The sequence below is a fragment of the Lepus europaeus genome, chromosome 11 (genome assembly GCF_033115175.1).
Source record: "Lepus europaeus isolate LE1 chromosome 11, mLepTim1.pri, whole genome shotgun sequence".
Lineage (NCBI taxonomy): Eukaryota > Metazoa > Chordata > Mammalia > Lagomorpha > Leporidae > Lepus > Lepus europaeus.
The window spans coordinates 20,885,430-20,899,145 of NC_084837.1; the positions used below are offsets into that span (position 1 = coordinate 20,885,430).

Genomic DNA, 13,716 nt, shown 5'->3' on the forward strand with positions numbered 1-13,716 from the left:
ACAGAGAGTAGCGGTAGAGAGAGAGGTCTTCCATCCGATGGGTCATTCCCCAGATGGCTGCAACAGCTGGAGCTATACCGATCTGTCTCCCACGCAGGTGCAGGGGCCCAAAGTCTTGGGACCCTATCTTCCACTGCTTTCCCAGGCCACAGCAGAGATCTGGACTGGAAGTGGAGCAGGCAGGACTCGAACTGGCGCCCATATGGGATGCCGGTACTGCAGATGGAGGCTTTACCTGCTATGCCACAGCACTGCCCCTAAAAATATTTTTAATCTGCATTCAAGAGATCTTCAAAAAGTTCATGGAAAACATATATTAGGTATATCATGAAAAAAACTATACAGGTATTCAAAAAATTGTAGCAAAATAAATTTTAATTCTCCCATGAGTTTTTTCAATTATCCTTGTATGTGTATGTAAATATATAGAAATACTTTTGGGGATCATAATCATATAATTTGTTAAACAAGCCAGTATCTCAAAGATACTCATTTGCCTGTAAAATACTTCAATGCTGTTTACAGCAATATGACATCATTTAATTATTCTATTAAACGTTAAAGTTCCCAATTTTTCACTGTTCTGACTGGCTGTGGGATCAGCACCTTCAAACTTAAAGCTTGTCATTGCTGGTCTATTTCCTTATTTCCTTGAAATGCAGTTACTGGTTCAAAGAATTTGAATATTTTTTCAGGCACTCAGTGTCTTATATGAAAAATCATTTTTTGCATGTCTTGACATACTTTAATCATGTTGCTCAGTCTATTATTATTTGGAAGGCAGAGCAACAGAGAGCGAGCGAGCGAGAGCGTTTCATTCAAGTGACGTAATAGGAGAGTTAGGCCATGCCAAAGCCAGGAGCCAGGAGCTCCATCCAAATCTACCTTGAGGGGTGGCAAGGGCCCAGGTGCTTGCGCCATCACCCACTACTTTTCCAGGCACATCAGCAGGAAGCTGGACTGGAAACAGAGTGGTTGGGACGTGACCTGGCATTCTGACATGGCACACCAGCATTGCAAGAGATGACTTAACCTGCTGTGCCTCCACGCCAGGTCCTCAGACTGCTCTATTGCCACAGCCTTACATAGGCACAAAATAAACATAGCCTCAGGTTGATGGGCAGGCCGATGGAGGGTGCTTGGCACAGAGTAAGTGCTCAGTAAAGTTGCAGGAGTTAGGATGCTGCTGTTTCTCCTAGCATGGAGTTACTAGTATGGACCCCTAGGAGAGTGCATGCTCTGATTCTCTGATTGTGTAGGGCAAATGCATGGCACTAGTCCTTCCTGTGGATAGATCCACTCAGTCACTCATGACAGGAACCGGGAACAGAGTGGAATTGTGCGACTCATATTCTCACCACTACCCTGTCAGCTGCGTTCTCCCATTGCTGTTATCCCAGTTCAGGCCTCAGAGGGAGCTCTCAGCATTAAACCTATGCTGAGACTAGATGGATTAAGAGTTAGCTCTGATAAGGGAAGGAAGTAGGCAGAGGAAATGCTGTTATGTAAACAGTTAATCTGTCTTGCACTAAGGTAGATAGCAGCTGTGTTAGCCAGGAGCCAGGAACTCCATCCTGGTCTCCCACATAGGTGACACAGGCCCAAACACTTGGGTCATCCTCCACTGCCTTCCCATGGGAGCTAGCAGGGAGCTAAGGGCCACAGCAGTCAGTTTCTGCTCCTATTGAAGCATGAGGCCATTTCCGCAGTCAATGGTACTTGTGAAACATGTCATGTTTTTTTGAATTGGGGAGTTTGCGATAAATGTGGGAGGGTGGGAAATAATCGGAACTGAGGAGTCAATTCACCTCTGGTTCTGCTCCCAGCGACCTTACCCTTTGCTGAAACTTAAGCTATGGCTGCTTGCCTTGGGAACAGGTATAGCACAGTTGGCAACTATGCAGAGGTTAGCATGGCCCCTGGGCAAGCGTGTTGACAAATTCTGGAAGACTTCCCTGTTTTTATAATGGTTGCTGCTGATTAGGAAGGGCGGGGAACCAGGTATTGGAGGTCAGATAACAAGTAGTAAAATACGCCCAGAAGTCAGAGGCTCCATCCCACATCATGGTGGTGACTGTCAGTTCACGATCACATATTCTATACTGTGTGAGGAACTGGAGGAGAGGCACCGGTAGGCTCCACATATCTGCAAAGGGCACAAAAGGCTGGCTGCCTAGCGGTTTTATGCTGTGTATAGGCATTGTAATATTGCACTGTAGCCCATGAAAGTGGCCGAGTATTACATGACAGTCACAATTTGGGTGGGTGGGTGCTTTTATGGCACGGTGGGTTAAGCCTCCTGCAACACCTACATCCCATATAGGTTGTGTGTTTGCATACCAGCTGCTCTGTTTCTGATCCAGCTCCCTGCTGATATGCCTGGGAAAGCAGCAGAAGATGGCCCAAGTACTTGGGCTTGTGCCACCCACATGGAAGATTCAGATGGAGTTCCTGGATCCTAGCATCTACCCACTGCTGGGGGCCATTAGGGGAGTGAACCAGCAGATGGAAAATCTCTTTCTCTGTCTCTCCCTCTGTGTGACTCTACCTTTCAAAATAAATACATTTCAAAACATTTTTTATTCAAAAGGGGGAGGGGCTAGATCAGAAGCAGAACAGCCAAGACTCAAACCAGTGCTCTAACACCTGTTCCTCTCCCTTTTAAAAGATATGTAACATGAAGTCTGGGTGAATGTCTGTATCTTCTGCTTTCTTGGAAACTGTATTGAGGAAGCACGGACGAGGAATGGGTTCCAGGGAGCTGAGCGCGCCCTGGGGATGCTGTCCCGGCCACATTTCCTCGCTGTCCTCTGCTGTTCAGCTTGGTTCACACCACCTGTGTCTCATGTCCTCCGTGAGGGACACCATGACTCGTGAACTGCTTGATATCCTAGGAATTACGCTTTGTTCATTCCTGCTGCCATCTGTACATTTGCTTTTAGGGGTTTTTCCAAGAAAAGTAAAAAAGAATTAACCAGCTCAGTAGAAAGTTGGACAGAGTTGTCTGCAAAGTGGCTTTTTTTTTTGACAGGCAGAGTGGACAGTGAGAGAGAGAGAGAGAAAGGTCTTCCTTTGCCGTTGGTTCTCCCTCTAATGACTGCTGCGGCTGGCACACTGTGCTGATCTGAAGGCAGGAGCCAGGTGCTTCTCCTGGTCTCCCATGCGGGTGCAGGGCCCAAGCACTTGGGCCATCCTCCACTGCACTCCCTGGCCACAGCAGAGAGCTGGCCTGGAAGAGGGGCAGCCAGGACAGAATCTGGCGCCCCGACCGGGACTAGAACCTGGTGTGCCGGCGCCACTAGGCAGAGGATTAGCCTATTGAGCCACGGCACCAGCCGTAAAGTGGCATTTTTACAACAGACGTGAAAGGAGAACTTTATAGCCTCTAAAAGCAAGATTTTATCCTCCATGTCAGTCCCTTGCGTGTAAAAGAGAACTGTGAATTTGTCCACATTTCCTCTACATTATTGAAACATAAATCACCACGTTGCCTCAGGTGTTTTTTTTTTTTTTTTAAGATTTATTTGTTTATTTGAAAGGCAGAGAAAGAGAGAGAAGGAGAGAGAGGGGTCTTCATCTGCTGATTCACTCCCCAGATGGCTGCAATGGCTGGTGTTTTGCCGATCCAAAGTCAGGAGCTTCTTCCAGGTCTTCCATGCAGGTGCAGGGGCCCAAGGACTTGGGCCATCTTCTACTGCTTTCCCAGGTCACAGCAGAGAGCTGGATCAGAAGTGGAGCAGCCAGGATTTGAACCAGCACCCATATGGGATGCTGGCACTGCTGGTGGTGACTTTACCTGCTACGCACAGTGCCGGCCCCTCAGTTCTAAGTAAATACCACATTAGTGTTTTTTTTTTTTTAATAGGATTTATTTATTTATTTGAAAACTAGAGTTACACACAGAGAGAGGAGAGAGAGAGAGAGAGAGAGAGAGAGAGAGAGAGAGAGAGAGAGAGAGAGAGAGGTCTTCATCCGATGGCTCAATTCCCAGTTGGCCGCAATGGACAGAGCTGTGCCGATCTGAAGCCAGGCGCCTCCTCCATGTCTCCCACGCGGGTGCAGGGGCCCAAGGACTTGGGCCATTCTCCACTGCTTTCCCAGGCCACAGCAGAGAGCTGGGTTGGAAGTGGAGTAGCCAGGTCTTGAACCGATGCCCATGTGGGATGCCGGTGCCTCAGGCCAGGGCTTTAACCTGCGTCACAGTGCTGGCTCCATAGTGTTTCATTTTTAATACAAGGAAATGGAAGCATCAGGCAAGTAATAGTTCCAAAAATACACTCAATTGCCAGAGAATACATAGTTCTTAATATTCTGGAAGATTATTTTGTATTGCAGACACATAAATACCTGCTAAATTCATTGCTGAATCTGTGTTGTGGGTTTGTCTCCATTCCACATCAGTTTTATTTAATATATTGTATGTTTCCAATGACCATTAAGTGAGAGATGTCTTTCCCTTTTCCTTTAGAAGGTATCTCTGGGTATGTGTCAAACGTGGGGGTTATAGAAAGTCTTTTAGTCAGACTTCCTTGTATCGATTATTTTTAGGGCTGTGGTGGTTTGTTAAATTGCATGTATGCTGGGAATTCAGGAGACGGCCAAACGCCTATTCTTGGACTCCCTGCAGTGGGACATGTGGCAGGACTCTTGTTCCCTTGAAAATAGTGTTTGCTCAATTCAGAGTTGGTTGTGTAGTGCTGGTCATACTGGCATCCCCTCCCCCAAATCCTTATTAAGCAGCCGGCATATTTTAGGTATGCCGTAGCCACATGTGGCTGGGGCTGCCATGCTGCGTAGCACAGATCTAGCAGGTCTGAATGATAGTGTCAGCCACCGCCAGCTCCTTGGCTTTGTAGGCACTGCGTAGCATTTGTAGAATAACTGCTGTAGACTGCACTTTTCTTTCCAGCGCACACCCATTTTTCACCAAGGCAAACCACCTGCAAGGCCATAAGCCTGTCATAGATCAAAAGATGGGAATCTCACAATGTGTTCTGTGATCACATCAGAGTTGAATGAGGAAACAGTGAATTACCTAGATCTGGAAATTAAACAATGCACTTCTCCCGGTTCATATTCTGGCTGCTCTTCCGATCCGGCTCTCTGGCCTGGGAACACAGTGGAAGATGGCCCAAATGCTTGGGGCCCTGCACCCACATGTGAGGCCTGGAAGAAACTCATGGCTCCTGGCATCAGATCGGGCCAGCTGCGGCCATTTGGGGAAGGAACCAGCGGTTGGAAGACCTTTCTTTTAATGTCTCCCTCTTTCCATAACTCGATATCTCAATAAGTAAATACAGTCTCAAAGAATCTTGGGCTGTAGCTAAAGCAACATTTAGAGGGAAACGTATAACTGTGTATATGGTTATGTGTTCAAAAGGAAAAGAAGGGTTAAATTTGATGACCTAAGTTGTAGTTTAAACTGCCCCCCTCCAAAAAAAAAACAAGCTAGACTCCAAAGAAGGTAGCAGGAAGAAAATAATAATAAGGAAAGAGATAGAAGTCTGACACAGAGAAAGTTAACTCCAGTGTGACAGCCTTTCCTTTTTGGTAACTTGTATAAAGTAACTTGTTAGTCTGTAATGACTAGCAATAAAATTAGAAAAAAAATTTATTTTAAAAATGATAAGGAGTTACAGCCAGTGTTGTGGCACAGCAAGCTAAGCTGCTGCCTGTACCTCCAGCATCCCATTTGGGCTGCTCCATTTCTGGTCCAGCTCCCTGCTAATGCACCTGGGAGGAAGCAGATGGTGGTCCAAGTACTCGGGTCCCTGGCACCCACATGGGAGACCCAGGTCTTCAGCCTGGAGCAGCCTCAGCCTTGTAGCCATTTGGGGAGTAAACTAGCACTTGAAAGAAATTCCTTTCCCTCTCCCCATCTTTCCTTCTCCCTCTTTCCCTCCCTCCCTCCCTGTTGTTCCTCCTCCCTCCCTCCCTCTCCCTCCCTTCCATTAAATCTTTTAAGAAAGTCATAAGGAGTCATTTCATAGGAGAGGGCAGGGAATTAAGCTTAGTAATTGAAATTGTTTTTATAATGGAAGACTCAGTTTCCTCAATTCAGATTTACTTAGTCTGATGTGCATGTCCTGAAAATGGGTTTAACCTGTGAGGGTGGGGAGCTCTAGATATGTTTGACAAACCCAGAGAAGAATTTGAAGTAGCAGATGTGGACGTCTGACCAGCAGTAAGCAGCCGTGTGCCTCCTTGGAGAAGACGTGCATTTACTTTCAGGGTGGTGACGGTTCTGTAGGAGCCTGCAGAAGGGATCAGCTCGCAGAAATTTATATATTCTTGTTGAACTGAAAGAACAAACATTTAAATAAAACGTTGAATTTTTTATAGGTTTGTTGACAAGAAGGAAAGGTTAAGCCAACTTAAGAGTAAGCAAGAAGAATTTCAAAAAGAGTAAGTATTTTCATTTTGCTTTTGGATTTGTGGAGGTTATCTTGTTACCATTTGATTTAACTCATTGCTGTAAGAGGAAGCAGATAGGTGGATTGCATTAGGATCAGTCCCTTCCAAGTGTGGAGGAGGAGTGCGTTTGTGAGAAGTAAAACAGGAGAGGTTGATCAGGTTTTTTGTTTTGTTTTGTTTTGTTTTGTTTTGTTTTTGACAGGCAGAGTTAGAGACAGAGAAAGATTTTCCTTCCATTGGTTCACCCTCAAATGGCTGCTATGGCAGTGCACTGCACCGATCCGAAGCCAGGAACCAGGTGCCTCCTCCTGGTCTCCCATGCAGGTGCAGGGCCCAAGCACTTGGGCCATCCTCCACTGCACTCCCAGGCCACAGCAGAGAGAGCTGGACTGGAAGAGGTGCAACCGGGACAGAATCTGGTGCCCCGACCGGGACTAGAACCCTGGGGTGCCAGCACCGCAGGCGTAGGATTAGCCAAGTGAGCCGTGGCGCCGGCCAGAGGTTGATCAGTTTTTAGAAAACATTGGCCTCCTGGAACACAGTAGGCTCTTGGTGTCTGGGCAGATGCGTCAAACTCCTGGCCCTGATGATTGGTTGTGGCCCATAGGCCAGGACCTTGGCTTGTTGAGACTTGGATGACTCCTGGAGGGCTTCCTGCTTCCATTTGCCTTCCCTCTGGGGGAGTACAGCACAGAGCGCTCACTCCCCCTGGTGAACACAGTTGGCATCTATGCCAGAAATTCCGAGTGTGATGTGAGCTGCTCAGCGGTCTACAGTGGTTGGTAAAACACATACAAGAGCAGATTAAATCTTCGAAGCTGTCCTGCTTGAATCTGTTTTACTTAGCAATTTCTCTAATTGACCTGATCACAGAAATTTTCGTTTTCCCTCTAGAATATCCTACAGAGCCTATTTTCAGAGATGCTGGCTTGTAGCATTTCTTTGAGTACTAACCGTAGCATTTGATATTTTAGATGATGGATTCTCTTATAGCCATCATTATTGTTGATAATACTGATGGAAATTATTATGACAGAAAACAAAAACTAGTGCTGTTACGGAAGTTTGCTGTGGGTGTTTATGGAAAGGCTCTTAGCTGTATTAGAAGTGCAAAAGGCAGCTGATGAAAAAAGTTCTCAGAGAACAGGGAATTTGAAAAACCTTTTGAAGGCCAAGTCCAGTTTGGTATTTCTCACCATTTCTAAGAACTTGTTTTAAGAGTTTATTTTCTGTCTCTTTTCCATACAGAGTGTTAAGAGCTATGGAAGGAAAATGGGTAACAGATCAGCTGGTAAGTTAAGAAATGGCTATGTGACTTTAAGTTGGCAGAACTCAAAAAATCATTTTGAATTTAAATTTATATTTGATCGATTTCAGCAGTGCTCTATTGAATCGTATTTGCAGTGTGGGCTTCTCAGATATTTTGTTAGGCTACCAAAAACAGGGCTAGTAATTGTGGAGTTGTCATAACGAAGAATTAGGAAGTCCGGTGTTAACACAGACGAGTTTGATCAGCAGCACATTGGCCCTCAACACGTTCGCTCTGTGGACAGTTGGGTGGTGGCTGTTCACGTCCAGCAGTTTTCCTTCTAAGGATGCGCAATGGAACCAGAGATGTCTCAGGAAAGAAGCCGCCGGTCTGCAGCTCTGGCAGCAAAGCTAGTATACAGATTATCTCATCGAAGTGACCAGCAATAAATCACATTTTTATTGAAATTAAAATATTTGTAATGCTGTGTAATTGTTGAAAAGACTATGGTTAACCCACATGTATCGATATGCACAGATGTCCAAGATATATGTTTTAAAGCCACTGAATCGTACACTTTTTTTTCAAGATTTTTACTTTTGTGTATTTGAAAGGCAGAGTTACAGAGAGAGTTAGGGAAAGAAAGAGGTCTTCCACCCAGTGGTTCATTCCCCAAATGGCTGCAATGACCAAGGCTGGGCCAGGTGGAAGCCAGGAGCTTCCTCCAGGTCTCCCACCTGGGTGCAGGGGCCCAAGCACTTGGGCCATCCTCCGCTGCTTTCCCAGGTGCATTAGCAGGGAGCTGGATCAGAAGTGGAGTAGCCGGGACTCAAACCGGCACCCATATGGGAGGCTTTAACTCGCAGGTTGTGGCTTTAACCTGCTGTACCAGGTTTTTTTTTGGACAGGCAGAGTGGACAGTGAGAGAGAGAAAGGTCTTCCTTTTTTTTTTTTCCCATTGGTTCATCCCCCAATGGCTGCTGCGGCCGTCGCACCGCGGATCCGAAGCCAGGAGCCAGGTGCTTCTCCTGGTCTCCCATGTGGGTAGACTGGAAGAGGAGCAACCAGGACAGAACCGGCGCCCAAACGGGACTAGAACCTGGGGTGCCAGCGCCGCAGGCAGAGGATTAGCCTAGTGAACCGCGGCGCCGGCCCCAAGATACATTTTTAATGAACAAAACAAAAAATAGGCTAGGGTGAAGTTTGATTTCATTTGTGTACATGTTAAATGGAAATATACTCTAAAAAATTTGAAAAGGTAAATATCAAACTTTAAGAAATGACCCCTGAGGAATGAGGGTTGTCAGGCTCGCTCACCGTTCTGTGGTGTTTAATTCTTCTTCACAATAATAGGCAGCATTCATGATTGTTTAATTGCATGTGAATATTTGGACAGAAGTGCATTTTGCTTGTGCTGTGAATGTTGTGATAAACTGTATTCTATTTAGGGTTTTCATAAATCTTTTGTAGTGCTAAATTTCTAGGTGGTTTCTGATCCCAGGAGTCCCTATGAATCTGTTTGTAAGTGTCTAATGGTTTGGCCCACTGTAACATCCCAGCAATCCATTCTGTAACTTGTACCATCAGACAGTTTAGATAAGAATTAACACCTTAAGCGTTTGAATGTTGTTTCAAATTTTTAACACCCACAATTCTGGAGGCATTAGAAAATAATCCTACTTCTAAACTTAACTAAATAGATCCCATTTTTACCGATCCTTTATTCATTTTACAGGTAGCTGTACCTAAATCCTGGTAATTTGAAGAGGTAGTTACATGTTTCATATAATCTTAAGGCTTTTCAGAAAATCTTACTTGAGTTATGCAATTTTTAAAAAGGCATCTGTTTTTGCTACAGTTATTAATTTGCAAATAATGTGTGCAGGTTGTATGAGATAATCCAGTGACATTAATAGTCTCCTCAGTAGCCACGGTGAAACTGTAGTGTAGTACATCAACAGGACTTGCTGTGCTAATGCAAATGTTCTGCGCCTACACTGTCCAATATGGTAGGCACTGGTCACATGTGCGTTTACCATTTGACACATGATTAGTGTAAGGAACTGAATATTTATTGTATGTCATTTTAATTGTCTTAAATGGTATTTATTTATTTGAGAGGCAGGCAGAGAGAACCCCCATCTACTGGTTCACTCCCCAGATTCCTGCAGCGGCAGTGCCTGGGTCAGGCCAAAGCCAGGAGCTGGGAAATCTATCTAGGTCTCCCACGTGGATGTCAGGGACCCAAATACGTGAGCCACCACTTGCTGCCTCCCAGGGTACGCATTGTCAGGAAGCTGGAACTGGGAGGGGAGCTGGGATTTGAACTCAAGCACCCCAATATAGGATGTGGGTGTCCCACCCAGTGGCTTAACCAGGAAGCCAAATGCCCATCCCTTAATTGAATCTTAAATAGCCACGTGTAGCCAACTATGTATTGGTAGCTAATAGCTGGTTATACATTGGACAGAGCAGATTTAGAGAGTGACTTTGAGCATTTTACTCTGTGCTCATTGACACAGGCAAAAGAACTATGAATTTCTTAATTTTTTTGCAGCTTCTGCACTGAACCAGAAAAACCTCGTTTTTCATTTTCTACTATAGGTAAAAAGAAATAGCAAATATAATTATGTTGATCTTTTCTTTATTATATTTTCTAAGTTATACCAGGAATAAGTAGTGATCTAGTTGTAGTCATCATGCGAGATCAATGTTTGTGATGTTGATTGCATACTTTTTCCAGAGATGGAAAATTATGTCGTGCAAGATGAGGATTGAACAGCTGAAACAAACAATATGTAAAGGAAACGAGGAGATGAAGAAAAGTAAGTAGTCTGTGCCGGTCCCTCAGTGGTAGTCAGGGCTCATGAGGAGGTTCGGGGTGGGGGGGGGGGGACTCAGCCAGGCCAGCCCCAGGCCGTGCGAGGCGGCGAAACCACCTGGACTGCCCCGCCCAGGCAGCTGCAGGCAGGACTCGAAGCTCAGGAAATCCATTCAGCAGGCTGATTTCTAACTCATTTTGTATGGCCATGAATGATGCTGTAAATATCCACATGGCTCTTGGAGGAGAAAGAGGTTCCCCACCCCTGAGCTAGGGAGAGAGAAAGAAATGAAGGCAAGAGTGATAGCAATAGCAACTTGGCGAAGTTTTGAGTATCCCTTATCTGAAATACTTGGGACCAGGTGGGTTTCAGCTTTCAGGTTTTTTCAAATTTTATGATACTTTCATGGCATGATGAGATGTTCTGGGGATGGGACCTCGGTCTAAACACAGAATTCATTTGTGCTTTTTGTGTGTATACCTGATCCACTTAGCTGCATTATTTTTGGTATTCCTGGGTTTTGGTTGCAACTCTTCACATGAGGTTAGGGGTGGGATTTTGCACTTGCCATCATGTCAGCACTCAAAAAGTTTTAGATTTTATAAACACCCAGTTATAGAGACCTTAAGTAACCTACCTTTCTCAATTAGAGTTAAGGAATGTAAGCTCCTCTCTGCCTACGTCTAACTTGGTACTCAGAATTATTAGCTCATTCTGGAAGCAGAATATTGGTTCTGTTCCCTTAGTGAGTCTCCCTGGTGTTTAAATCTGTGTTACATTATATTTTTGTGCTTCATAGTTGATTGAATTTAAAGAGACCTCTTAGAAACGTGTATTTCTGAAGACCTGTGTTTAAAGTTTAGAGTGAGTCACCCATGTACCTCGTGATTTCTTTTTTTGTCTCCTCAATGCTTGTAGAAGTAAGTGCTTTATGGAGGTCTGAATGGTTTGAAAGCGTCCTTTGAACAGGTTTGTTGTCATAAAGTGCTCACGTGGCCTTCCCAAGATGAATAAGCAAGAGAAGAGGGCAGCCTGGGGGGATGGGGCCCAAAGTCACACAACCCTGGATCCCCCAGGTGCTGCCGAGGCGAGGGTCTAGTGGCATTCTGGGTGTGGTTATTAAACAGTGCTTCATCTTCTTCCCCTCGTCCTCCATGCTGGGCAGACCAGAGTTTACCACCGAACTGTGAACCTCCTGAAACTGCTGAATTTACTAAGCTTGCACATGGTCAGTGAGCACAGTTAAAGCTTTTGTTCAGCTCTTTTGAGAAGGTTCCTATCCCTTCTGCCACCACAGCAGATAAAAGAACATGGCTTCCAAGAGAGCATTTCAGGCATGGAAAGCCAAGACACTGGCAAAAAATGACCTAAATGAAAGATCTCTCTCTGTGAGTGAGATCCCGGTGGAAAGGAAGGACCATCAGAGAAGGAGGTACCTTTCTCTGAAGGGAGGAGAGAACTTCCACTTTGATTATGGCCTTGTCTAAATAAGATCAGAGTTTGTGAACTCAAGAGGCTTCCATAGCCTTGGCAGCTCATGCCAAGAGCCTCGGGTGATTACTGACGTCATACATAAGAGTGTCAGTTGTTAAGTCAACAACAGGAGTCTCTGTGCACTTACTCCCCATGTCGCATCTCTGTCCTTAATGTGTTGTACTATGCGAATTAATAGTAAAGCTAGTATTCAAACAGTACTCTATACTTTGTGTCTGTGTGGGTGCAATCTGTTGAAATCTTTACTTAGTATATACCAAGTTGATCTTCTGTATATAAAGATAATTAAAAATGAATCTTGATGAAGAATGGGATGGGAGAGGGAGTAGGAGACGGGATGGTTTGTGGGTGGGAGGGTGGTTATGGGGGGAAAGCCGCTATAATCCAAAAGTTGTACTTTCAAAATTTATATTTATTAAATAAAAGTTTTCTTTAAAAAAAACAAACATGGCTTCAATGCAGCAGGTCCTGGAAAAATGGTTTCCATCCCTAGCAAACATCAGTGTCACCTGGTGACTTTTTTTTTTTTTTTCTTTTTGACAGGCAGAGTGGACAGTGAGAGAGATAGAGAGAAAGGTCTTCCTTTGCCGTTGGTTCACCCTCCAATGGCCGCCTTGGTTGGTGTGCTGCGGCCGGCGCACCACGCTGATCCGATGGCAGGAGCCAGGTGCTTCTCCTGGTCTTCCATGGGGTGCAGGGCCCAAGGACTCGGGCCATCCTCCACTGCACTCCCTGGCCACAGCAGAGAGCTGGCCTGGAAAAGGGGCAGCCGGGACAGAACCGGCGCCCCGACCGGGACTAGAACCCGCTGTGCCGGCGCCACAAGGCGGAGGATTAGCCTAGTGAGCCGCGGCGCCGGCCCCTGGTGACTTTTTAAAATCAAGAGAGGATCCTGGGGTCCTCCCTGAACTTGGGAAAACAGTCACGAACCTGAGTGTCATGGCCATGTCAAACAGCTGGTCTGAAGCAGCAGGTTTCCTGTGCTTCCCTGGATGACAGTCCTCCCTTGTGTGTCTGGTAATCGTTTGCTGGTTACCCCAGATGCACGGGCCACACTTGGAGAGGGATTGTGCTGGGGTTGTGATGAGAGTCAGGGTTGGGAGACGTGACTGTGGTCTCACTGCCACCCTCTAGACGGACTCATTTTACAGTGTTGACGGAGTTAGTGGATTCCAGAAGCTCTGCTGGACTTGAGTCTGTGGATAGGAACCTACGATGCAGGAGTCTTGTCCTTTTCTTCCTTCAATTTTGATAAAATAGGGCATATATTTAGGAACTGGCACTACTTGTGAACTCCCAGGTCTGATGAAGTATTCCTCCATCCTCTTTTATTTTATTTTATTTTATTTATTCTTTTTATTTTTTGACAGGCAGAGTGGACAGTGAGAGAGAGAGACAGAGAGAAAGGTCTTCCCTTGCCGTTGGTTCACCCTCCAATGGCCGCCGTGGCCGGTGCACTGCGGCCGGTGCACTGTGCTGATCCGAAGGCAGGAGCCAGGTGCTTCCTCCTGGTCTCCCATGGGGTGCAGGACCCAAGGACTTGGGCCATCCTCCACTGCACTCCCGGGCCACAGCAGAGAGCTGGACTGGAAGAGGGGCAACCGGGGCAGAATCCGGCGCCCCGACCGGGACTAGAACCCGGTGTGCTGGCGCCACAGGCGGAGGTTTAGCCTTTTGAGCCGCGGCGCCGGCCCTCCATCCTCTTTTGATGTAAGATTTCATGATAGGCCATTTTAT

At 45.9% G+C, this 13,716-nt stretch overlaps 2 protein-coding genes across 2 annotated transcripts in view; both read left to right on the forward strand.

Annotated features, from left to right (window-relative positions):
• The window catches only part of TBPL2 (TATA-box binding protein like 2), a 52,359-nt gene extending 45,954 nt beyond the window's left edge, over positions 1-6,405 (forward strand). The window contains exon 9 of the mRNA XM_062206570.1: positions 6,343-6,405. The gene's annotated coding sequence lies outside the window, so the exon portion shown is untranslated. The remainder of the gene's footprint in view (positions 1-6,342) is intronic.
• Positions 1-13,716, forward strand: part of ATG14 (autophagy related 14) — a 39,393-nt gene that overhangs the window by 7,935 nt on the left and 17,742 nt on the right. The window contains exons 2-4 of the mRNA XM_062205074.1: positions 6,343-6,405; positions 7,663-7,705; positions 10,407-10,488. Of these exons, the coding sequence (XP_062061058.1) occupies positions 6,343-6,405; positions 7,663-7,705; positions 10,407-10,488 (188 nt within the window). The remainder of the gene's footprint in view (positions 1-6,342; positions 6,406-7,662; positions 7,706-10,406; positions 10,489-13,716) is intronic.